General features: G+C 55.0%; 2 protein-coding genes across 9 annotated transcripts in view; one reads left to right on the top strand and one right to left on the bottom strand.

Annotated features, from left to right (window-relative positions):
• Positions 1 to 23,623, bottom strand: part of Dock6 (dedicator of cytokinesis 6) — a 47,566-nt gene that overhangs the window by 13,412 nt on the left and 10,531 nt on the right. For 5 of the 7 annotated variants that reach the window (XR_002389623.2, XM_021245127.2, XM_013065897.3 and 2 more), the window contains exons 7-31: positions 22,181 to 22,266; positions 20,860 to 20,926; positions 20,615 to 20,764; positions 20,254 to 20,334; positions 20,004 to 20,157; positions 19,567 to 19,694; positions 19,356 to 19,449; positions 18,459 to 18,621; positions 14,701 to 14,818; positions 14,552 to 14,622; positions 14,162 to 14,300; positions 13,986 to 14,087; positions 12,933 to 13,019; positions 12,536 to 12,767; positions 12,121 to 12,282; positions 11,567 to 11,730; positions 10,303 to 10,407; positions 7,289 to 7,381; positions 6,950 to 7,045; positions 6,005 to 6,145; positions 2,770 to 2,883; positions 2,451 to 2,621; positions 2,064 to 2,203; positions 1,807 to 1,976; positions 17 to 177 (exon numbers count right to left, since the gene is read on the bottom strand). Coding sequence is in view for 6 of the 7 variants with exons in the window: in XM_021245127.2 (XP_021100786.2) it covers positions 17 to 177; positions 1,807 to 1,976; positions 2,064 to 2,203; positions 2,451 to 2,621; positions 2,770 to 2,883; positions 6,005 to 6,145; positions 6,950 to 7,045; positions 7,289 to 7,381; positions 10,303 to 10,407; positions 11,567 to 11,730; positions 12,121 to 12,282; positions 12,536 to 12,767; positions 12,933 to 13,019; positions 13,986 to 14,087; positions 14,162 to 14,300; positions 14,552 to 14,622; positions 14,701 to 14,818; positions 18,459 to 18,621; positions 19,356 to 19,449; positions 19,567 to 19,694; positions 20,004 to 20,157; positions 20,254 to 20,334; positions 20,615 to 20,764; positions 20,860 to 20,926; positions 22,181 to 22,266 (3,189 nt within the window). In the remaining variant the exon portion in view is untranslated. The remainder of the gene's footprint in view (positions 1 to 16; positions 178 to 1,806; positions 1,977 to 2,063; positions 2,204 to 2,450; positions 2,622 to 2,769; positions 2,884 to 6,004; positions 6,146 to 6,949; positions 7,046 to 7,288; positions 7,382 to 10,302; positions 10,408 to 11,566; positions 11,731 to 12,120; positions 12,283 to 12,535; positions 12,768 to 12,932; positions 13,020 to 13,985; positions 14,088 to 14,161; positions 14,301 to 14,551; positions 14,623 to 14,700; positions 14,819 to 18,458; positions 18,622 to 19,355; positions 19,450 to 19,566; positions 19,695 to 20,003; positions 20,158 to 20,253; positions 20,335 to 20,614; positions 20,765 to 20,859; positions 20,927 to 22,180; positions 22,267 to 23,623) is intronic. The other 2 variants (XM_013065898.3, XM_087201600.1) reach the window with 2 other exon arrangements.
• On the top strand, positions 16,185 to 18,405 carry Angptl8 (angiopoietin like 8). 2 transcript variants are annotated; one of them, XM_004865567.3, is made up of 4 exons: positions 16,185 to 16,523; positions 16,707 to 16,868; positions 17,911 to 18,020; positions 18,110 to 18,405. In XM_004865567.3, the coding sequence occupies exons 1-4, from the start codon at positions 16,227 to 16,229 to the stop codon at positions 18,384 to 18,386; spliced, it is 846 nt and encodes a 281-aa protein (XP_004865624.1). In that variant the 5' UTR covers positions 16,185 to 16,226; the 3' UTR covers positions 18,387 to 18,405. The 2 variants fall into 2 exon arrangements, with proteins under 2 accessions (XP_004865624.1, XP_004865625.1); XM_004865568.3 differs by having other exon boundaries at positions 16,187 to 16,523; positions 18,130 to 18,405.

Raw genomic sequence — 23,623 nt, 5'->3', positions numbered from 1 at the left:
GAAGCTTGGTACTCACAGTGGGTGGGGCATGGGAGATGCTGGTCCTGGAACCCGTGGGCAGGGGCCCCCCTGCGATGGCCATGGCCACAGAGGGGTTGATGGTTCCCCCCCCATCCCCTTCACCGTCTGTGTCTGAGTCCAGCATGGAGGCCAGTCTTGACCGCTGGCCTGGGCCCTCTGTGGGGAGTGGGGGGAGTGAATGAGGCCCTGGGTCTCAACATTCAGAAGGCCAGCATGACATCAACCCCCCTCCCCAGGCCAGTTTGGGGTCTCTGACTGTCTACTTCCAGAACTCTCTACTTGTGCTTTTGTTTGGTTGTTTGTTTTTGTTTTTTGACACAGGGTCTCACTATGTAGACCAGGCTGGCTTTGAACTCCTGAACTCAAATGATCTTCCCGCTTTACCTTCCTGTGCAGGTAGGACTATAGGTGTGGTGCCTCCATGTCTAACTTGCCCTAGAGATTTTTGAAACAAGAGGTAATCTGAATCTAACTAAAGCCCAGCTGAACTCAATGTCAGACTGGACTGAGGTGGTTGGTCCCTCATCCAATCTGCCTCAGAGAACATTAGAACCCTCACTGAGAAAATATTGCTTCCACCCTGTGGTTCTTTTATACACGGTAAGAAATTACAAGGCAGGAAAATATGACAGATAAGAGAGAGGAAGAGACAATAGAAACAGATACACTGATGACCAAATACTGAAGTCAGCAAACAAGGACTTTAAAATAAAAATCAGGAAAAGATGGGCAAAAACCAAGGGGGGTCAAAAGGTAGAGAATTTCAACATAAAAATAGAATCTACACGGCTGGAGATTTAGCTCAGTTGTTCTGCCGCCTGTCCTGCAAGCGCAAGGACCTGAGTTCAATCTCTAGTACCTGCCCCCCCAAAAAGAATCTACACAAAAATCAAATTAGGAATTTTACAAGTGAAAAATATAATATCTGAAATTAAGAACACAATGGATGGATTTAAAAGAAGACATCATTAGTGACCCTAAAGACAACACAACAGAAAATTTCACAACTGCAGCACAGAAAGCACAAAGAACAGGGGGAAAAACAAACAGCAGGTATGTGACATGGTCAAAAGGTCTAACGTACGTGTTATTGGAGTCCCAGGAGAGAAGAGGAAAAAACGAGGTAGAAAAAATAATTCAAGAGATAACTTGAAAATTTCCCAATACTGATGAAAGAGATCAACCCACAAATCCCAAATTTGCTTCTACCATCATTTTTTATTGTGCCTCAGTCACACCCAGGAATATTTGGTGAATAAATGAATGAGTGAACGCAGGACTCCAACTTTCCTCTCTCATGATGTTTCCCCTCCCCTCCTCAGGTCCTCTCCCAGAAGACCCTAAATATCATAATATCTGTCATTTATTGTGGGCTGTCAATATGCTGGTATTACAGCTCAAATTTTTAGGTAACTCTGTGACATACCTGAAACCATTCCTGTCCCTGTTTTATAGGTGAGAAACCTAAGGGTGCTTACTGGCTTTCTAGGGCCCCTGGGTAGAACTTGAACCTGCTCTGCTGATCCTAATGTCTGTGCTTTTCTTTTTTACTTATTTATTATATTTATTCCAGTTTATTTGAGACAGGGTTTCCCTACATAGGTCAGGGTAGTCTTGAACTCACTATGTAGGCCAGGCTGACCTCAAACTCATGGTGATATTCCTGCTTCAGGCTCTCAGGTACTGACCGGGATGACAGGTGTGTGCCATCACACCTGGTGTTTCCTATTCCTTTCTGATCCACCCCCTGGATCATATGACCCTATCCCTCCCTGTTCTACTGACCAGCAAAGTCGTGCAGCCGTGGCAGGGTGTCCTGGGCAAGTGACAGCAGTGGCAGGTACAGCTCGGCCACTCGGGCCTTCACAGTGGCCTCAGTGTAGCGGGGGTCAGTGTCGTGGCTACAAAGCAGGCTGTGCACGGTGCTGATGGCCTTCTTGTGCAAGAGGGATGCCCTGTGGGATGATGGTGTGCTCAGTGTGGGCAGACATGGCTCCCGCCCTGTCTCACTTGCTCTGGGGCTGGACAGGACCCATGCTCACCCCTCAGCCTCAGGTTCGAGAGCCAGAGCCAGCTCCGTTAGCAGGAGCCCAGCCAGAAAGTGCTGTTGCCGGAACGGCCCACTGAGCTCGAACATGCTGGTCACCTTGGGATCTGGGGCCTGGCTGGAGAAGGTAGAGCTCTGCAGAGTAGGGAGAGAAATCAGGAATGGAAAGGAAACCACGGGCAAGGGGCAGAGGTGAGAAGTCACCATTAAAGTCATCTTGGAAGTCACTGAAGACAGCAGGCATGGGGAAAATGGCCAGAGGTGAGAGGTCAGGGTTGACCTATCAGTAAGGTCATAGGACATGGGGTCAAAATCTAAAGAGATGGGTTGGAGGTGAAAGTCTGAGGTCAAGGAGAGGCAGCAGAAGTGGAGGCCAGCTCACCTGGGAGGTGGTGGAGGATACAGAGGGGGAGGGCGAGGCCGGGGGTGACAAGGGGCAGCAGGGGAGGTTGAGGGTCACATAGTGCTCGTGGCTGCACAGGATCCGGGTGAAGTCCATGCGTAGGGTCAGCAGTGCTGCGGGGTTGGGAGCTGACTGCAGTCGCGTGGCCACCTTTCGGGGGAGAGGGGGTCGATGGGGATGCCAATATCACTCCACTCACAGCCCAAGTGGTGAAGTCATAGGCCACGCCCCCACACTGCCCACCTCACCCACCCCAAGGCACATGCCACGCCCATCACCACTGGCCACATCCACTCACCTGTTTGTAGTGAGCTCGGACCAGGCTGAAGACAAAGCCACGGTCCACTAAGGACAAGAGGTCGCTGAGAAAGAAGGCCAGGCTGGCATTGAGGCGCCCAGCTAGTTCCAGGTCCTGGGGACACAGGGACCTATCAAGTCCATCCAGATGGCTTCACCAGGCTCTCACCAAGGCCACCAGTGACCTCCATGAGATGCACAATGGTCCCAGATCCCTAGGTTTCTTTTTCTTTCTTGAGACAAGGTCTTACTATGTAGTCCAGGCTAGCATTGAATTCTCAGCGATCCTCCTGCCTCAGCCTCCCAAGTGCTGGGATGACAGGGGTGCACCACCACTCCTGGCAGCCCTAGGTTTCTTGACATCCTTATCCTTGAGCTCCAGAGACCCAGGGCCTCTTTGGTTCTCTTCCCTGACTTCTCTCCCTTCCTCACCTTCCATTCTGAATACTCTCCTTTCCTCTCTCACCTGGATCTGAGTAACACACCCACGGCAGAAACTAGCTACCAACTCAAGATCTTCTCTCCCTCTCAGTGCCGAGTTCAGAGCTGAATAGAAACTACAATTCCCAGCCTCCTTTGCAGCTGAATGTAACCATGTGACCATATCCTAGCCAATAGGATTTCACAGGAAGTGGGATGGCTGCTTAAATGGAAGGGGGATGTTTTCCTTTTCTTACTGTTTCCAATGCCTGATATAGGGGCACCATTGTGAACTGCCAGGATGACAGCCAGGGTTAGGCCCACATTTTGGTGCCCCTTGTAGCCTATGAAATATGCCCAGAAATAAACTTTGGTTCTGTTTAATGCACTTGTGATTGTGTTGAAATAAATTAATCTCTGCCTTGATACACCTTCAACAATCATGAAATAAGCATCTATTGAGCAGTGACGGTATACCAAGCCCTGTGAATAAGGGAGACAATCCCATCAGAGTTTCTTGTGGGGAAGATAGTCAATAAACAAAAGAATTCTATTTGCTACTACTTTTTTTCTGGTACTGGGGATTGAACTCAGGACCTTGCGCTGGCGCGTTGCCACTGAGCTAAATCTCTGGCCCTAACTAAAGAATTCTAGATAGCTAGACATGGTAGAGCATGCCTGGATTCCAACACTCAGGAAGGCTGAGGCAGAAGGATTGCAACTTCAAGTCCTGCCAGGGCAACTTAGCAAAATGAGGTCTGAAAATTAAAAAATAAGCAAGGAGTGGTAGCGCATCCCTGTAATCCCAGCACTTGGGAAGTGAGGCAGGAGGATTGCTGCAAGTTTGAGGCCTGCCTGGGCACACAGTGAGTTCAAGGGCAGCCTGAACTGCATAGTGAGTCCCTGTCTCAAAAAAAACCCCCAAATAAATAAATAAATAAATAATTAAAAGGGTGGGGATGTAGATCAGTGTGAAGGCCCTGGGATCAAACTCTAGTACTTAAAAAAGAAAAAGAGAGTTCTAGATAATACTGTTTCAGCCGGGGATGTAGCTCAGTGGCACAGTACCTGCCTGGCAACCGCGAGGCCCTGCATTTGGTTCCTGGTACAAAAAAAAAAAAGGAAAAAGACAGCGAATACTGTGTGTTTCAAAGACAATAGGATGACAGGGAAGGGGTGGGGTGGAAATGTTTCAAGAGACCCCCCAAAGCATGAGAAAGTTAACCAGGGAAAGGCATTCTGAGCAGAGGGAACAGTCAGTGTGAAGGCCCAGAAGCAGGCTGTTCCAGGAAGATATGAGCGACAGAAAGGAGGCTATGTCCCTGAGGCCTGGCTGGGGGCCGTGTCCAACCCTCATGCTCACAAGTGAGCTTCCCTGGCCTTCAATTCCCTGAGCCTCCAAAGAAACAAAACACAGAACCTGACTGAACACTAAGTTCACAGGGGGCCGGAGGCTGGGTCTGTTTGTGTGCGGGGGCTGCTATGGTCACCGGTGGTGACACCACAGTGTCTCAGGTGCACTGTGCCCCCTGCAGCCTGTCTGATGCTGCTCACAGTGCTCGGGAAATCTCCAGTGCACAAAGCTGTTTGAGACCAGCCAGGAGCCCTCAGTCACACGGGATTGTGCAAGGGTTGGCTGGGGCCAGGATGGCATTTCAAAAATCTGGAAAATTTCCACCAAACACTGAAGTCCCACTTCTTAAAAACCAGACAATTTGGATTCGGCATGGACACATTCCTGCAGGATTTTGCGAGCTGGAGTGGAGCAACGGTTGCCCCTGTCTAGATGCAGAAGCCACTTCTCCCAACCAAAGGTGCAGAGAACAAAGCTCCATCCATTTGGCCATTCATTCTCTGCCTCAGTTTCCCTATCAGTGAAAGGTTACTATCACTAACTTACGGGTGACCATGAGAATTTAAGAATACAATCCATCTGAAGTGTCAGATAGGAAGTGCTCAGTAACTGTTCTGTATTTTTTTTTTGGCAGTACTGGAGACTTTTGCCCTGAATTACACCCCCCAGGTCCCCTTTTTTTTCATTTTGAGACAGGGACTCATTAGGCTGCTAAATTACCCAGGCTGGGCTTGGACTTGTAATCTTCCTGCCTCAGCCTCCCAGAGTTGCTGCAATTACAGGAGTGTATCACCATGCCTGGCATATATGATTACAATGATAATTTGTCCCCCTAACCACTGTGTGAACTGATATTGGTGATCCTGGGCTGGGGATTTAGCTCAGTGGTTCCTCTGCCTGCCTTGCAAGCACAAGGTCCTGAGTTCGATCTCTGGTACGGGGGGGGGGAGTCCAGAGGTTGGTGATCCTGGCCCTAGATAATCATTATTATAGCATCATGCATGTACTAGGCACTTACTGTATACTGATATGCTAAGGGCGGATGGATCTGCCCAGTGACTTCCCTGTTCTCCACTTCAGCTCTCCCCCTTGTCCACCCCACTCCTGCCACACAAGCAGCTCCCCACCGGCCAGGCCATCCTGCCTCAGGGCCTTCGCACTTTCGGCTCCTCTTTCCTGGAAAGCTCTTTCCCCAGACACTGCTCACACTGTACCCCCACCCCCCCACCCCACCCCATTCAAGTCTCAAACTCAGCTCCAAGAGGACAAGTTTTGGTCTGTTGTGTTTACTGTTATCTCTACACCCAGCAGGGAGCTGTGTGGACCGCAGGTACTCAAGAAACAGATTAGTAAACCAGATTTCCGGCCTGGCTGTGGGGAGGCGCTGGGCAAGTTCGGCGCACACACATGGCCGACTCCATATCCTCCCTCGGCCACTCCATTGAGGCCCCAAATCCCTCACCTTGTAGACTCGGGTCATGACCTCCAGGCCCACAGATCCCACGAGGGCCAAGATGTCATCCAGGAAGCGCCCAGGAAAGCGTAGCTTTCGGGGTGTATCCAGCCGCTGGCTCAGCAGCAGGTGCAGTGCCATGCTCTTCACCTAGGGGTGGGGCAAATGGACCGGGGGCGGGGCTTGAGATGATGGGTGGGACTTGAAGGACTGTGGGTGGAGGGAATTTGACACAAGGGGCGGGGCTTAAGGACTAAGGGTGTAAGTTCCTGAGCCTGTAGCTGCAGATTGAGGATGGAGTTGGAAGTGTGGGTGGGGCTTTTGCCTATGGGCGGAGCTTGAGGAAGCCGACAGCTGAGACTTCCAGGGTCCTTGTCAGTGGGAGTGATGGAAAGCAGAGGGGCTGAGGGAGGGGCTTATGCAATCTCCGGGCAGGGCAGAGGATGGGGCCTGCGGCCTTGAGTTTTTTTGTTACCGGATCGAACTGGGGTCCTTCCGCTTGCGCAGCAGGTGGAGAAACCACTGAGCTAAATCCCCAGCCCTGTGGCCTTGAGTTTGAAGGATCCCTGACTGGTCTCAAGGCTGATGATCTTGTGTGGGGATATCTTTTGGAGACAGGAGGTCCCTTTTCTGGGCAGAGGTCTCTCCCCAGTCTCTCAAGGATGGGAGGGGTCCTCTCCAGGGAGTTTCAAGGGGCCTTTTTAGGGTGACACTTTCTTAAGTGCCCCTCATTCTATTTATTTTGAGACAGGGTCTCACTATGTAGCCCAGGCTAGCCTCAAACTCATGGCGATCTTCCTGCTTCAGCCTCCCAAGTTTTGGGATCACGGGTATGTGCCACCACAGAAGGCTGCCCCTCATCTCTAGGTAAGGGTCTTGGGTGTAATCTCGAGGCTTTTCCGGAGGGTCTACCCTGGGGGGTCCCTTGCTGCTAGGCAGGGAGAAGAGTCTCACCATGAGCTGGAAGAAGAACCAGGCGTGCTGCAGGACGGCCTCACGCACGGTGCTGCCGCTGACCACCCACTGCAGTGCCAGCTCCTCGTGCAGCAGCTGCAGGCAGGGCCAGGGGTCATGGAGAGCAAAGTGCCACCCCTCCCAATCCACCCCACTTGGGAGGCCACGGTAGGGGATGACACAGCTCAGGGTGTGGAGCAGCAAGAGGCCATGCAGAAGGACAGGGACAGCATGAGTCAGTCTCCCATTCCCTGCCGGGGCTCTGGATGGGGCAGGAGCTCTGCATCCCTTTGGTGGGTCCAGGGCAAAAACAGAGTCCCCACCTGTCCCCCTCACTACCTTCTGCACAGTGGGTCTCGGCTGGGTGGCTGGTGGGGTGGAGGAGGAGCCCTCGAGGTAGGAAGAGGCTCGGCTAGAGCTGCGGTCCAAGGCCTAGGGTGGACGGGATGGGATGAAGAGGACAGGGTGGCCGGGGAGTTGGCCAGGGCCAGGTGGTGCGGGATGAGTCTGCATGGATGGATGGATGGATGGAGATGCGGCCGCATGGATGTGGGGGGAAGAGCGAGGGGGGATCCGACCAGGGAGAGAAGCGTTTCCAAGTGGATGTGCACTGCGGTCTGTATCCCTGGCCTCCCTGTGCTGCCAACTTGACCCCAAGGCCACACGCTGACAGTGTGTGGATGGGGCCTCTGGGTGACCAGGATTACAAGTTATGAGGGCTCCCGTGTGGCGCTGGTGGCACCCCACTAAGACTCAACATGTCACTGTCATAAGGGAACAAGAAAGCTCTCACCACATGCTGGTGCCACGCCCTTGGCTTTCCAGCCTCCAGACCGTGAATCAAATAAACTATTATTCTGTTTGTTTTTTGTGGTACTGGAGATTGAACCCAGGGCCTTTGTACTGAGCTACGTCCCCAGCTTTGTTATTTTTATTTTTTATTTTCAGACAGGGTTTTGCTGAGTTGCCCAGGCTGGGTTTGAGCTTGAGATCCTCCTGTCTCAGTGCTGGGATGACGCGTGCACCATCACACCCGGCTAACTTCCAGTGTTTATAAAGGACCCCTTCTTGGGTATTTTGTGATAGCAACAGGAAATGGATTGAGGTGATGCACAGCGGCTGTGAACAGGCAGCGAAGGCAGACAGGAAGGGACGTGGGGCTCTGCGGACGGGAGAGAAGAGACCACACGGAGTGGCCAGGGTGGCTGGGAGTACACAGGGCAGAGACAATGGGTCGGATGAGAAAACCGGCCTCAGACGCATTCATGAAGAGAAAGGGCTGTGTCTGTGGCGGGGAAACAAAGGATGAGAAGGAGGAGAGCGGACAAGGATGAAGTCCCAGTGAAGGGGAGTGTGCCCAAAAGATGAGAATGGAGACAAGGAGCCCACCGGTGAGGGGCGTGGAGACAGCCAGGGGCGGGTGTGGACAAAGGCTGGCCCAGGGATGAGTGGCAGAGAGCATGGCTAGAGTAGATGAGATCAGTGTAGAAAGCCAGGCATGGTTGCATGTGCCTGTCATCCCAGCACTCGGCAGGCTGAGGCAGGAGGATCACTTTGAGTCTGAGGCCAGCCTGGACTACATAGTAAGGCCTTGTCTCAATTTAAAAAAAAAAAAAAAGTCAAAACAAAAAAAACAATCACCATCCATCCTGAAGAGTGTGTGTGGTCGGAGGCTGGGGGTGTGGAGGTGCAAGGGGACAGGTGCAGACACTGGAGGAGATGGAAGAGGAAAGTGATAAAGACAGGAGATGAGATGGTGATGAGGCTCTAGTCCTGCTCCAGCCTCGCCTCGGGCCTTGCCAGGCTTCTGACCCCAACTGTGAAATGGGTACCAGGGCTTGAGCTCCACTGTCCCTTCCTCCTTTGCTGGCCAGGCAGGGAGGCCACTGGCCAGGAAAGCAGTGCCGTGGTGGAGGTGGCCTGGCCCCTGGCTCTCCAGGGTCTGCCAGCTCCTATGGTCTGAGGTGTGCCCGGATAAAGGTGCCACTTGTCACGCCCTCCTGCTCTCCAGGGCCCAGCTGCCCCTGGGGAACTGGGGATGCTGAGGTCAGCCCTATTAAAAATACTGGCTGAGGGGCCAGGGATTTTGCTCAGTGGCACCACACCTGCATGGCAAGCACAAGGTCCTCAGTTTGATTCCTGGTACTGAGAAAAACAATGCTGGCTGAGGGCCTGGGGGTACAGCTCAGTGGCAGAGCACATGCTAAGCATGCAAGAGGCCAAGGTTCAATCTCCAATGCCCCCCAAAATGCTGGGGGAGAACAGTAGAGTGAACACAGATTTCCACATTCCTGCAATCCAGGAAAGCACTCCCACAGCAGCAGGCTGTTGTGAGTGCAGGTGGCCTTCATACTGGTTGCTGACCTGGGACAGGACTGGGGTCAGGTGTGCAGGGCAGCTGAGCCCTGTGGCCTCCTCTTGCTACCTGGTGTCCTCTAAGGTTGGTGCCAATCTGTATGTGCACTTTTCCTGTTTGCTTCCTTTCAGTCTTTTTTTTTTTTTTTTGCAGTGCTGGGGATGGAACCCAGGGCCTTGTGTGTACCCGGCAAGCGCTCAGTACTGAGCCACATGGCCAGCCCCTTCCAGGCATTTGGACACCGTTCAATTCACCCAACGGGTAGCCTGATGGGTGTCTATTTCCCCAGGGAGCTGGCAGCTCGGGGCAAGGCTGGGCCACAGAACTATTCCTCACAGTAAAACCCAGCCTGGGGCGCCTCAGCCATATTGGGCCCAGCTCAGGACCTTGGTGCTGCGCACCTGACAGTGTCTTCCCCACACTTGAGAATGCAGAGTGCAATCTTCATTTTCTAAACAGGAAATGGAGACTCAGAGAGAGGCAATCGCGTGGGGCCCAGGGGGAGGCCTTCGTAGCAGCCAGTGGGACTTGAGCCTAGGTCTGCTGGAGGCAAAGCCCCTCCCACACCCGGGAAGGGACAGAATGGGGGAACCTTTGTCTGAAAAGGGCTGGGAGATCCCAGAGGCCCAGTGCTATGCCCTGGACACCACACGGGTTGCCTATACCAAAGAGACAGCTGAGAGGCCCGGAACACAGGTGGATTAAAGGGAGTGAAATAGGCCGTGCAGGGCGGTGAGGTTACAGGTGGCTGATGTGCGTGGGAGTCACATGTTATTTGTATACCGCCCCGTGCTTCCTGTCTGTGTTGAGGCTGAGGCTGTCTGGCAGCAAAAGGCTGGCCTGTGACAGAGCCTCTACAGCCCCAGACAAAGGCAGGAGGGTCCGCGGCCCGCTCTGGGCAGGCCCATGGGTTAGTCGGCCACAGGCAGGAAGGTGCATTTGAGGAGCCCATGCTGAGGCAGTGTCACATGGGTGCAGGGCCAGGGAGGGCGGGCACCTGTCTGGGGTCGGCCCTGCAATGAGGGGGCGCCCGCCGCAGCACAGCCTTGGTGCCTCCGGGAGCATAAGCAGAGTTCACCCAGGAGTGTGAGCGATCGACGCCCTGGAGACACAGAGAGGAGGTGGCGTCCGGGTGCAGGGTGAGGAAAGCAGCAGGAAACCCCAAGCGCGGACACTGCCCCGGGGCAGACGTGTGCCCAGACAGAGGCAGCCACACACAACCCTGGAAAATGTGCCTGCGTGTGTGTACGTATGCGCATGCTGTGAACGTGCGTACATGGCCATCTCTGTGAGCACAGAATGTGATATGCATTTGTGAATACACCTCACACACCTGTGTCCACAGAAGCCATGTACACACAAATGTGGCGTGTATAGGTCTGTGCACCTGTATATGTGAGTGTGTGAGATGTGGGGGTATGCTACCTGCGTACATGCACGTGGGGTGCATGTGGATACTCACTGATGCACACATGAGCATGAGATACATGTGCACCATGTACATGCATAAGGAGTCCACATGGGGCACGGGACTTATGAACACATGGGATGCTTGTGCATATGCTGAGAATCTACGTGCATGGGGTACACATGTGTCTGTGTGCCTATGTGCAAGGGTGAATGTGTATGTGTACCTCAGTATGTATATGCATGCAGCACATATGCACATGTACCCATGTGTGTATTTCTGAGTGAAATACACATGTGTACATACCTGAGCATGTATGCATGGCATGTGAGCCAGTGTGTATGCATCCATGTACTTATGTGCATGGGGCTCGTGTGTATAGTCTACACACCTGAGTACATGTACACATGTGTGCACAGGAGTCTATGAGCCCGTGTACCTATGTGCACGGAGAACACACATATGTCCGTACACCTGTAGATGCACCTGAACACACGTGTGCATGGGGAACACACACATACAAGCTCACGCACGCAGGGGCATGGGGTATGAGTGTATATGCCCTGTGCACACGTGTGCATGGTGCCATGTGTGTATGACCTCCTACATCACATACACACTACCTTTTCCACCTGATCATGCCGCCCATCCTTGCATCAGTCACGGAGTGCAGCACCCGGCACTGAGTCGGAGCTCCAGCCCTCCACCCTGCCGCCATAGCCGGGTCCGCTGCTGGGACTCAGCCTCCTTCTGAGGGCTCCGTTGTTTCTCGCCTTCCACCAGCGAGCACCTCCACCTGCCCAACTGGTAGCCAAGGACACCAAGGCTGCAGATCCCAGGGCCCTCGCCCTACCTTGCTGGCTAGGATGCGGGAAACCTCATCATCCACCGAGCCGGGGGCCATTGCCAGGTCGGGGTTGCTGCTGCTGATGCTCTTAGAACGGGTCAGATAGAGGCTGGTGGGGCGGCCAGAGCCATGGGACAGTGTGGTAGCCTGCACCATCACTGGAGGGGCCCCTGAGGACAGAGGGGAAGTGTCAGCCATAGCCTGCCTGCCCTCTGAACCCCGCCTCTTCCCAGTTGGCTGTCCTTGAAGTCACTGTGCTCCTCTGCACTTCTAGGTTCCCCATTGTAAAGTGGGCACAGAGAGCTACTGTTTCATAGCTATTTGGGGCGCTCAGAAAGTCACAGAATAATGCCCCTCGAGTCCCTGCTCCAAGCCACCAAACAAGGTGCTAATCAGCTGCCAGTCAGCTGTAGAGACCACATGACTGGGGGAAAAGAGCGTGAGATGTTATCTCTTCAGCAAGCTGCCAATCACTTAACTCTGTGCAGCCTCAGGGCCCTTGCACCTGCTGTTTTCTCTCTGTTTTTTCCTGTATCCCAAGGATTCTCACCAATACTCACCACCTGCGAGGCTGGGCTCAGCCCCAGGGAGGCGAAAGGCATAGTGGACATAGGCAGCCAGCACTGGGCAGTGACCACGGGTGTCCTGGACCACCTCTAGGCTCCGGTGGACAAGGCTGACTACGTGGGCCATTGCCTCAAAGGCCCCACGGCCTAAGTTCACTGTCAGGCAGAGCACAGGTCAAGTTTCAGGGCTCAAGGGCTCTCACCCTCCCGTTCACCCTCCAGAGGAAGACATTAGTGTCCAAGGACCGTGTGACCATGCAGGGGATCTTGGAGGATCCTCTGGGGACAGGAACTGGCGGGGGGGGGCATTGTTCACATGGGGAAACTGAGGCCAGAAAAATAAATACTGGAGGAAACTCAAGATCACTTTCCAGATGGGGACACCAGAGACTGAGCCCTGCTTGCTCACCCATCTGGCCACTGATGATTGGGGGCCGCACAACCAGATGCACGAGCTTGTCCAGAACATGGTGGGAAAAGGCCACCAGGGGCTCAGGGCTGGCCAGGCGCAGGGCCGCAAGGCTGGCACGGAGCTCCTGCTCCACGGTGCCCTCGTTCACCACAGTGTCCTTGAGCCGGAATGGGAAGGCTCCCTCCTCCAGGACATGCACCAGAGTGAAGAACTTGTCCAGGTGGGGGTCCTGGTGGAGAGGGGGACCCGGGGCATCAGGCAGAGCTCCTGGTGCAGGCAGCCCAAGTCAGCAGCTTCCAGCCCAGCTAACCAAAGTCACATCCACCGATCCAAGCCGAGACCTCCCTGGCTGGTGGCCACTGTTGCCCAATCGCGGGGTTCACCCCACCTGTACCTGGGGGTGCACAGAGGATGTGGCTATGAGCTCCACGCTGAACACGCCCTTGTGGCCGTCCACCCAGCGCATGCCCGGCAACGCCACCTGGGGGAGGAGGAGCGGGGTGGGCACTGGCCGACCCTCCCCCATGGTCAGGCCACCGGGCGGACCCTGCCATTGCGACACCGTGGCTGGAGCATGGCCCAGCTCAGCGGAGCAGCCAAACTCCTGCCACCAGCTCAGGCCCAGCGGACTAAGGGGAACTTCAGGGCAGGCTACAAAGCACATGTTCATGGGGGCACGGAGGATGGAGATGGGGTGAATGTTCACTGGAGAGAGAGAGGAGCCGGGACAATCATAATGGGGAGACTCGAGACCCCGAGGGCGCTGACGATGGCTGGAATGGAAGAGACAGGGCAAAAGAACATGAGGCCAGTGAGGGCCCTGAAAATACATTTGTGAGTGTGTAGTACTGGAGACGGAACCCAGAGCCTTTGCACTGACCTACCTCCACGGCCCTTTCCAATATTTCTTTTGAGCAGCACTTGGGAGGCTGAGGCTGGAGGTTCACCTCAACTTTGAGGCCAGTCTGGGCTACATAGTGAATTCAAGGGCAGCCTGAACTACACAGTGAGACCCTGTCTCAAAATATCAAGAAAAAAAATTATTTTGAAACAAGGTCATGCTAAGTTGCCCAAGTGGGACTTGAACTTTTGATTCTCCTGCCTCAGCCTCCCAAAGTGTTGCGGTACAAGTGTGTGCCACTGCACCCGGTTCTTGGAGTACTCTTGGGGGACAATAGCTGAGGAGGGCTGTTAATGGGGGGAACAGAGCAGAGAGGCAGGAAGGAGGGGACCTTAGCGAGAGACAGGAGCCCAGAGGGTAGGGCCAGATAGGGGCAGGCAGGGACACAGGGGACAGTAAGACACAGAGCCATCCGTGCAGGGGTGATGGGCGTGCAGGGCACTGGAGGGACCTGGAGGATCTCGAGTCTCCCAGGGGCACAGCTGCAAGCTGACGGGACAGGGAGGCAGGAAGCAGGTCAGCACCGGAGGCGGGTCGTGCACGTACATCGGGCGTGAGCACGGAGTAGCTGGGCGGGGGCGGGTCCACGGAGACGGGGAGGCAGAAGGGCCCGGTCCTCAGGTGGCCGTGTTGCAGCAGTGGGATCCACTGGGGAGAGGCCAGGGTCAGGTCTGAGGCTGCGCACAGAGGAAGGGGGCGGGGGGGGGAGGGGCGCAGCTCACGGTGAAGCCCACGGGCGTCTCCAGAGCCGTGCCGGGCCGGGGCTGGCAGCTGACATGATAGATGGTGAAAAGCAGGTGATGGTTCTCCGTCACACACGCCGGGAGCCGCAGCTTGAACTCCTCGTAGAATTCGGGGGACCTGGCGGGACCCGGGTGGGGATGGGGCTGGGAATCTGGGATCCACATTGGCGGCCCCGTACGTGCTTGTCTGTGCCTCAGCTTCTCTGTTAGCTTTCCCACCGCCCTTCTTCCTGTCTCCGTGGGTCCCAGGAACCGTGTCCTGGGCGTGGTCCTCCCCCTGTGCTCAGCACCCTGACCGATCAGTGTGTCCAGAACCCTATCCACCCCCTTCTCTGTGGACATCGGTGTCCCTGTCCCCTCCCCACCTACTTGTTATGGTAGACAACTGGTGTGAAGGCCTCGCGGGTGAATTCGCTGCAGCTGGACTTGCCAAAGATCACCTGCGGGAGTGGGGACGTGAAGGATCTGCCATCGGACGTCCGCTCCCGGCTCCTCCCCTGCAGGGCTCAGCCACTGACCGGCAGGGCCTGGCTGGGGTCCTCGCCCGCCATGTACTGGACCCGCACGGCGAGGTTGCGCACGGAGCCCTGGCGGCTGCTGAAGTTGAGGCTGTGCGGGTACACATAGAGCAGATTCCTGCGGGGCAGGGGCGGCAGGTCAGGGACAGGACCCCCAAGGGGGCACCGGAGGCCAGGCAGCCGGGACAAGCCAGGCTGGGGACACAGAGTCACAGCCCAAGGTATTGAGGGCAGGGTGATGCCCTCCCAGGAACCATGCGGGAGGTCAGACTGGCAGAGGGCGTGGGAGGACAGGTGGACACCCCGAAGCACAGATGGGCGTTCAGATGGGCACTCAAGAGCTGAAGCCCCAGGGTGGTGCCCAGCCAGCCAGCCACCTGATCCCCACCACGCTGACCTGCACCTTGGGCCCAAATGCCCTCCCCGGTGGGGAAACTGAGGCCAGAGCCAGTGACCAAGTGCAGAGTCCTGCCTCCTTCCTCTGTACAAGCCCCAACCTCCCTCTGGACCTCAGTTTCCCTGTCTGTACAATGGGGGCATGGGGCCTTCCGGCTCAACAACAGAAGGATGGTAAATGACCACAGTGACAATCACCACATCAAACACTTGAGTGGCACCTAGCATGTGCCAGGCTCCAAGCACTCAGCTTGAAATCATTCATTTACTCCTCTCGAGCAGGCTGGGTGGGGGACTCACAGCAGCCCCACTGTACAGGAAGGGAAACTGAGGCCCTGGTCATCCAGGGAGTTAAGTGGCAGTTAGCATGGAATGAGATTTCTCTGCCTCCTGGAGTCAGGCTGTGTGGCCTCATGGAGGACTCTAACCTATCCCTTGTCTCCCAGCCACCATGCAGGCCAATAAAGACCTCTGCGTCACATGCAGTTTTGTGGAGCTGGTACTTGTACCCCTTGACAGCAGATACACATCTGGAACAGCTCTGCATGAACCTCTGGTGCTCATGCAACACCATCAACATCATAGTCATTATTATTATTATTGTTTGGAACTAGGGATCAAACTCGGAACCTTGCACTTGTAAGGCAGGCGCCATAACCACTGAGCTAAATCCTTGTCCCTATAGTCATTATTTGTCACAGGGTCTTGCTATGTAGCCCACGCTGGTCTCAAACTTGAGATCCCCCTGCCTCGGCCTCCCAAGTGCTTGGATTACAGGCCTGCACCACTCTACACAGCTTCCACTGTTATTATTACCATCACTTTTTCTGCCTGTGTACAGGTGAGGGAACTGAAACTCAGCATGGTGACCCCAGGATGTCCCAGCAGTGGCCTGGGCCTGTCCCCTCCCACTGGCCCCCACCCACAGCTGGCCCTGTGCCCTAGCCAGCGTGATCCTATCGTGGCCTGGCCAGACATCTGCCTGATGCAACCATGACACCCCAGCCAGGCCTTGCACAACATAGGGCAGCTGCGTGGCCAGTTAACGATTGACCAGGGTAAATGGCAGCGTGGGGACATAAAAGGCGGTAGAGGCAGCACTGTAGGGCCACAGCTCCAGATCTTCAGCCATGCCTATGCTCACTCTGTGCCTCCTGTGGGTCCTGAGCACAACAGCCTGGCCTGCCCCAGTGGCCCCCATTGGTGACCCAGAGCCGGCACAGCATGAAGAGCTGACCTTGCTCTTCCACGGAGCCCTACAGTTGGCTCAGGCCCTCAACAGTGTATACAAGGCCACCGAGGCACGGCTGATGGAGGCCAGGCATAGCCTGGGCCTCTATGGCCACGCACTACAGCTCCTGGGATTACAAGTCAGCCAAGGCCAGGATGCAACTCAGGAACTCCGCACGAACTTGTTGGGAATACAGGTGGGCACTGCAGCTGGGATGCTGTGGGTGGATAGGCGTCTAAAGAGTAGTTAATGGCTAGGGTGTCCAGATGCCTTGGGTTGCCCAGAATAGAAGAAGTTCCCAAGATGCAAGGCTTTCAGTGCTAAAACCAGGCAAAGATGAGCTTATTGCCCTCCTAATGGCCTCCTATCTACCGAGCAGATGGATGAAGACACTCTGCAGCTGCAAGCGAAGGCCACGGCCCAGGAGTTGGCGGAGGTGGCCCAGGCCCAGCAGGTGCTTCAGGACAGTGTGCAGCGCCTGGACGGCCAGCTGAGGGGTGCCTGGCTGGGCCGTGCCCACCATGAACTTGAGACCTTAAAGGTAAGGGACGCCCAGCCCTGGGAGGGTTGAGGTTCCCGATTCCTGGTCAGACACAGGTCACTTCTGAACCTCGAGCCCAGGGGACAGCTCTACGAGCTCTATTCTGCATGACCCTGGGCACAACTCATGTCCTGTTCCGAGCCTTAGTTTGCCCATTTGCAAGTAAGGGCAACAGCTGATATTTCACAGCAAAGCCAAGGACTCTATGTAGAGGGGGGCACACAGCAGATGGTCAATAAATACTTCTAAATAATTTTTGAGGTGAAACTGGAGATCAAACCTAGGGCCTAGGTTTGAACCTAGGATCAAACCAGGTTGGGCTTGAACTTGTGATCCTCCTGGCTCATCCTCCCAGAGTGCTAGGATGACAGGTGTGTGCTATACCTGGCTTCAATAAATGCTTATAGGGCCGGGGATTTCACTCAGCGGTTTTGCTGCCTGCTGTGCAAGCGCAAGGACCCAAGTTCGATCCCGGGTACCAAAAAAAAAGCATCCAAATTTTGGGCTGGGCATTTAGCTCAGTGGTGCCACCACCTGCCTCATCAGCGCAAGGTCCCAGGTTCAATTCCCATTACCAAAAAAAAAAAAAAAAAAGCTTATAGCTTGGCATAGTGGCACACGCCTGTCATCCCTGTACTCAGGAGGCTGAGGCAGGAGGATCACTGTGAGTCCAAGGCTAGCCTGGGTTACACAGTGAGTTCAAGGCCGGCCTGTACTACATAGTGAGATCCTGTCTCAAAAAAACAAAAACAAATGTAAAAAAATAAGTCAATGCTTATTATTAGAGTATCCAGAGACTTGTCTTGACCACCCAACAATTACCCAGCACTGTTGGAAGCCCTTGAATAAAACATACGATGTTCATAACACCACAGAGCAAGTCCTATCTGAGACCCATTTTACATGTGTGGAAACTGAGGCCAGAAAGCATCAGTGACTTGCAAAATCACATAGATGCAGCAAGGAACAGCAGGGGGCCTGGGCAGGGCCTAGGCACAGGAGGTGACAGGGTCCCTGCTAAACTTCTCCTCTTGTCCTGCAGGTTCATGCTGACAAGCAGAGCCACCTCATGTGGGTCCTCACGGGCCACATGCAGCGACAGAGGCGAGAGATGGCAGAGCAGCAGCAATGGCTGCAGCAGATTGAGGAGCGGTGAGTGGGGGGCGGGACAGGGCACGAGGGGCAGCTGGATGGGCAGTGTACAGGGCAACTGCAAGGGACCCCTTTGCATGGACTGACAGAGTTGAGTGTTCCTCCCCAGGCTGCACACAGCGGCACTCCCAGCCTGAGCACGTCTACGTGGACCAGAGGACCAGTCGTGCAGCAAGAGATGTGTCCAAGGGACATCTCCACGTGCCATGCGGCCCTGCGAAGGTGGAGCTGCCTGTCTGCTGGGGTCGGCCAGGGCGCTCTGGTTCCGGGCACAGGGCAGAGGCGGCAGCCGGCGGGGCACAGGCAAAGGATGCAGCCCCGAGAGCAGGGAGGAGGAAGGATGTGTATTCCTTCTCGCCTCATTAAAGCAGAGCAGTGCATTTCACCGGGTGCCTCTCACATGTGTGTGCCCAAGGGGGACCTTGCCCAGGGCTGTACCTGTAGCAGGTGTGCGGGGCGTAGACCTCGCGGGCGGGGAACTCCAGGATCTCCTTGGTAGGCCGGGCCCTGGGATCTGGGTAGGGCTTGACGTGAAGCAGCTCAGGGCTCAGGCAGAAGTGGGGGTTCTCGGGGGCCGGGGAAATGTCGATCTTGAGCTGAGCTGGGAAGGAGAGAACCAGCTGGCACCTGTCCAGCAGCCTCCTGGCCAGGGGCACCCACTGGGCACAGAGCCCAGCTCTGTCTCTCCCCTGATGCCCGCTTATGGTTCCGTCCTTCAGGGTCAAAAGGCACAAGTCAAGCGGGGGATGGTGGCACGTGCCTGTCATCCTTGAACTGTAAAAGGCTGGGACAGGAGATCAAAAGTTCAAGCCCACCTTGGGCAACTTTGAGACCTTGTCTCAAAATAGAAAATGAGTTTGGCGTGGTGGTGCACACCTGTCATCCCAGCACTTGGAGGCTGAGGCAGGAGGATCGCTATGAGTTCCAGGCCAGCCTGGGCTACATAGTGAGATCCTGTCTTAAAAAACCAGAGAAAAGAGAAAAAGAGCTGGGTAAGGCTTGATATGATGATGGGCAGCTCAGTGCAAAGGCCCTGGGTTCAATGCCCAGTACTGCAAAAGGAGAAAAAAAGCTACAAGTCACCCAACTCCTGTCTTGTCACCCCACGTCTGATCAGCTCTTCCCTCAGGCCTCGCATGTCCCAGTCACCAGGTCCCCCCCCATCATGTGTCTTATTTATTCTATTTCTCCTCTGTAGACCCCACTGGAGATTCCAGCCTGAGGCTAGGGTTTGTCGGTCAGTTGGGTCCCCAGCGCCTGTAAAGTAGGCACTTGGTGCAGGTTTGTTGTGTGACTGCCTGAGAACAACACTTGTTTATGGGGTGCGCCACACACCGGTCACAGGTCGCAGGCGCCGCAGCAAGGATGATGGGCGCCGCATGTCCGCCAGGAATTTGAAGAGGTCCTCGTCGCTGAGTCGTTCAGCCTCCTGTAGAGGACAGGTCCCCGTGAACCAGGGCCAGCCAAGGGGGTTAAAAGTCCCCGGGATCAATGCAGCCACAAGGGGTGGGGACGGATCAAGCACCACTCCCCACTGGCCTCACACCTGCTTGAAGAAGTTGGTCACAGTCAGTGTGGCCGGGCGGAAGCCAGAGAAGCTGCAGGCATCGTCCCCACCACTGGATCGGTCCTGGGGCCCCCGACGGCGACGCTCACTCCAGGCCGGTCGGCGCTCTGGAGACCATGGTCAGGGAGGGAGGTGATGAGACAAAACAGGGAGGGACAAAAGGGACGCCAGACTCCTGCGCGGTAAGGCGATCCGCCAGCAGAGGGCCCGCTCCCCTCCAGGCCCCGTCTCCCACTAGGTAGCCCCGCCCACTCATCTCCCCGGGAGCCCTGCCCAATCACAACTCCCCTCCAGAGTAACTCCACCCCGCCCACCTCTAGGTAGCTCCGCCCCTGGTAGCTCCACCTTATCCCCACCTCTTCTCCCCAGCAGCCTCGCCCTTGCCCCGCCTTCTCTGGGCAGCCCGGCCCACTCACCACCCTCAGAGTCCGAGTCTCGGTCTGACTGTCCCGCGCTGCTCACGATGTTGGCCAAGTGCACGGCTGTCCAGGCGAAGGGCATGCGGTAGCGGCCCAGACGGGTGCAGAACTGCTCGGCTGCCAGACGCAGCTTCTCCAGCTTCTCTTTGTTCTGGGGGAGATCCCCGTCCCCACCAGCTCAGCAACCCTAGAGTACAGAATCTGCCAGGCACCTGCCCCTCCAGCCTGATCCACCTTCCTCGCATACCTTGGCCGTGTCCACCTCCTTCATTACCATGTAGGGCTCACAGCACTCGCTGATGTCCCCTTGCTGAAGCACCTTCTCCAGCTGCAGGGTAGGAGGGACTGTGGCACCCACCAGAGAGCCTCCCAGGGGACCCCTGGGCTACTGTGTGTGTCTGGGATGCCATTTGTCCCAGGCTGCCTACTCGGGGGTGGGGTGGGGTGGGGTGTCACAGCTCATGTGTTGCCTCCCCCACGGAAGCCCTCCAGGATTTCTCCCCGCTCAGGCTGGCTCAGGGCTTCCCTGGTGATCCTCTGGGATCCTCTGCTGGGTGACACGCCTGGCATTCACTGTTATCACCTCCCTGCCTGTCCCCAGGGGGCACCTTGATGACCAGGAAGATGTCAGGTGAGGGGTAGGTCACGGAGAAGATGGCGGAGCGGGCCAGGGTGGAGATGGCAGGGTGGGTGCCATACGCCCGAAGTAGCCCCTTCATGGAGTCCGAGTTGAGGTCAAAGTAGAAATTCTCTGAAATCTGCAGACACAGGGGCAGTGGGTCACTGCCTCCAGGAAGCCCACAGCCGTCCCGGGAGGATGAGGAGGAAGAAGGGAGAGAATGAGGGCTCCTACCTTTTTTTTCTCCCGCACATCATACAGGGCCAGGATCCCAAAGATGGGTTCGATTTCTATCTCAAACCTGCAGACAAATGGGGGCCTCTCCCTGACACCACAACCGTCCATACCACACTCTCCCCGGCCCAAGAGAAGTGTGTATGGGAAGTCTCTGGGTGCCCCTGGGTCACACAGAACTCATTTAAGGAAACCACCACTGAAGGAAAGGTGCATCTCATTTGGCAAAAGGGGAAACTGAGGCACTAGAGGGTTTTTTTTTTTTTGTTGTTGTTGTTGTTGGTTTTTTTTGGTACCGGGGATCGAACTCAGGACCTTGTGCTTGCAAGGTGGGTGGCGGAACCACTGAGCTAAATCCCCAGCCCTAGAGGTTTTTTTTTTGAGCCCTAAAGTTTACCCGTTTCCCACCCCCAAGGAAGAAATGCACCCTTAAACTTAGATGTCTTCTCCCCAGGGACACTACCCTGGTCCTCCTGCTCCTCTATCCCTCAATCTGGGCCCCAAGATCCTCTATGCATCTCTCATCAAGGATCTATATGGTCACAGCCTGGTTATATGTTCTATTTACCAGGCATTCGTTGAATGACTAAAGGAGCTCACAGAGCTGGTTTTTAACCCACTGGCTTAAGGGTGGGAGGCCCATCCAGGCCTCAGGCCAGAATGGAACCTCCCTTTCCTGCTGTGATGCAGACAGGAACTGGGGGTGGGGAGAAGCAGGGCCAGGCTGGTTTCCAAGTCCACATCCTGTTCAGCTCTGTTCCCACGCACCTCTGCCGCTCCTGGAGGCCAATGTGGAAGGGGCCTCAGGCGGCTGGGAGCCGGGATCATCAGCTCTCCCTTTATCCTGGTCCCAGCAGGAGGGCAGGCGAGTGCCCAGCTCTGGGTTCCTCAGTCTTGTGATCTTGGCCACAGTGACATTGCCGTGCAGTGCCTCAGTCTCCCCACCTGCACCCACTTTACAAGGCCGTGATGAAGATGAGTTGTATAGGTGAAGGGCTGAGAACACAATGGGGCTCAGAGGGCGCTTAAGGGCTGGCAGCTTAAAATAACAAAGATGGGGCCCAGCATCAGGCCACACGTTCCTAATCCCAGGAGTCAGGGGGCTGAGGCAGGAGGATCTCCCTAAATTTGAGGGCACCTTGGGCTACATAGTGAGTTCAAGGCCAGCCTGAACTATATAGCGAGACCCTGCCTCAAAAATCCAAAAATAAATACATAAATGAAAGCCTGCGGTGACCCCAAGGGCTTCAGGGCCACACAAGTCATGGCATCACTCTTGAGGCACACACCTGCACTGGGACCCCTGGGGTCACATACTCACTTGAGCGACAGACACTTCACCAGGATCCTCTGTCCAAAGTGCTCCCGGGGCGGCTCTGGGCAGCTGCAGCGTTCCACAGCCTCCTCCTGCCAAGAGCCCGGGTACAGCAGGGCTGAAGGGCCTGGAGCACCAGGCCTGAGACCAGCTCCACCTGGGGTGCCCAGCCTGCCTTTTGGGCCGGCTTCTGCCTTTGCACATGCGCTTCCCCCACCCTGAACGTCCTTCCTGTCCTCCTTTCTTCCTCCTGCCAGCCCATGCCTGCCCACTCACTGTTCAGGGCCCAGCTTAGCTGTCACTTCTTGCAGCAAGTCCTCCTTGACCAGCTGCTTCAGGGGGCCACACGGCTGGGATGTGGAGGGCAGCATGAGGGGTGACTAACATTACCGGCCCCCAGTGATGGGACTACGGTCCAGACTCCAATCTCCTAGCCAAGGTGGGATCTCTCCTCTACTCTGAGGGTGGCCACTGGGTCTCTCTTAGTCATGGCTGTGTCCCCATTGTCAATCATATAGGCTGAGGTGGGAAGATCTCCATGAGTTCAAGGTCAGCCTGGGCTACACAGTGAGTTCCAGCTTGAACTACATAGTGAGGCCCTGTCTCAACCCTCACACCCCAAAAAAGGCAGGCTAGGCTAAGCATGATGTCCAAGTAGGGTAGGTGTATTAAATGCACAGTGTTTTGTTTTTTTTTAAACAGGGTCTTGCTATGCATTTCAGGCTGGTCTTGAACTCAATATGTAGCCCAGGCTGCCCTTGAGGTCACAGCAATCCTCCTGCCTCAGCCTCCTGAATGCTGGGATTACAGGGATATGCCACCACACCCAGCTAAATGCACTTCTGACTCCTGATATTTTCAATTCACCACGGGTTAATTGGGATGTAATCCCAGATAGGTCGAGGCACATAATACTGGTACTCAACAAGTACTGATTGAATAAATGTAGGAATATATCGTAAGGACCCAATAAATAACTAAATAAAAATATAAAATATACATTAGGTGTCAAATAAATGTTGGTTGAGTAAGTATAGGCATATATGGCAGATGCTCAAACATACTGGTTGATTAGATAAGTATATGGTAGGCATGCAGTAAGAAGTGGTTAACACCCTCACTGGAGGAAAGATAGCCTATTTCATAAATGGTGTTGGAAAAACTGGGTTTCAACCTGCCAAAGATTAAAACTAGACCCATACCTCTCACCATGCACTAAATTAAGATCAAAGTGGATTAACGATCTAAATATCAAGACAGAAACAGTAAAGTTTCGGGAAGATAAGTTAGGTAGAACTCTTGACGACATTGGCATAGGAAAACACTTTATGAACAAAATGTCAGTAGCACAGGAACTAGCAGAAAGAATCAACAACTGGGATCTCATCTTATTAAAAAGCTTCTGCACTGCAAGAGAAACCACCAACAGAGCTAAGAGACAACCTACAA

This window comes from Heterocephalus glaber, unplaced genomic scaffold, assembly GCF_053883595.1.
Source record: "Heterocephalus glaber isolate CG9 unplaced genomic scaffold, H.glaber_assembly_v1.0 deba00001760, whole genome shotgun sequence".
In the NCBI taxonomy this organism is placed as follows: Eukaryota; Metazoa; Chordata; class Mammalia; order Rodentia; family Bathyergidae; genus Heterocephalus; species Heterocephalus glaber.
The sequence above is the reverse complement of the archived record's forward strand: the minus strand, read 5'-3'. Positions and strand labels throughout refer to the sequence as shown.

Bases quoted from the DNA above. Each gene is read 5' to 3' on its own strand.
- Angptl8 (XM_004865567.3), top strand. From the start codon at position 16,227: ATGCCTATGCTCACTCTGTGCCTCCTGTGGGTCCTGAGCACAACAGCC. The intron at 16,869-17,910 runs GTAAGGGACGCC...CTTGTCCTGCAG, and splicing joins ATGAACTTGAGACCTTAAAG to GTTCATGCTGACAAGCAGAG. The intron at 18,021-18,109 runs GTGAGTGGGGGG...ATGGACTGACAG, and splicing joins CTGCAGCAGATTGAGGAGCG to AGTTGAGTGTTCCTCCCCAG.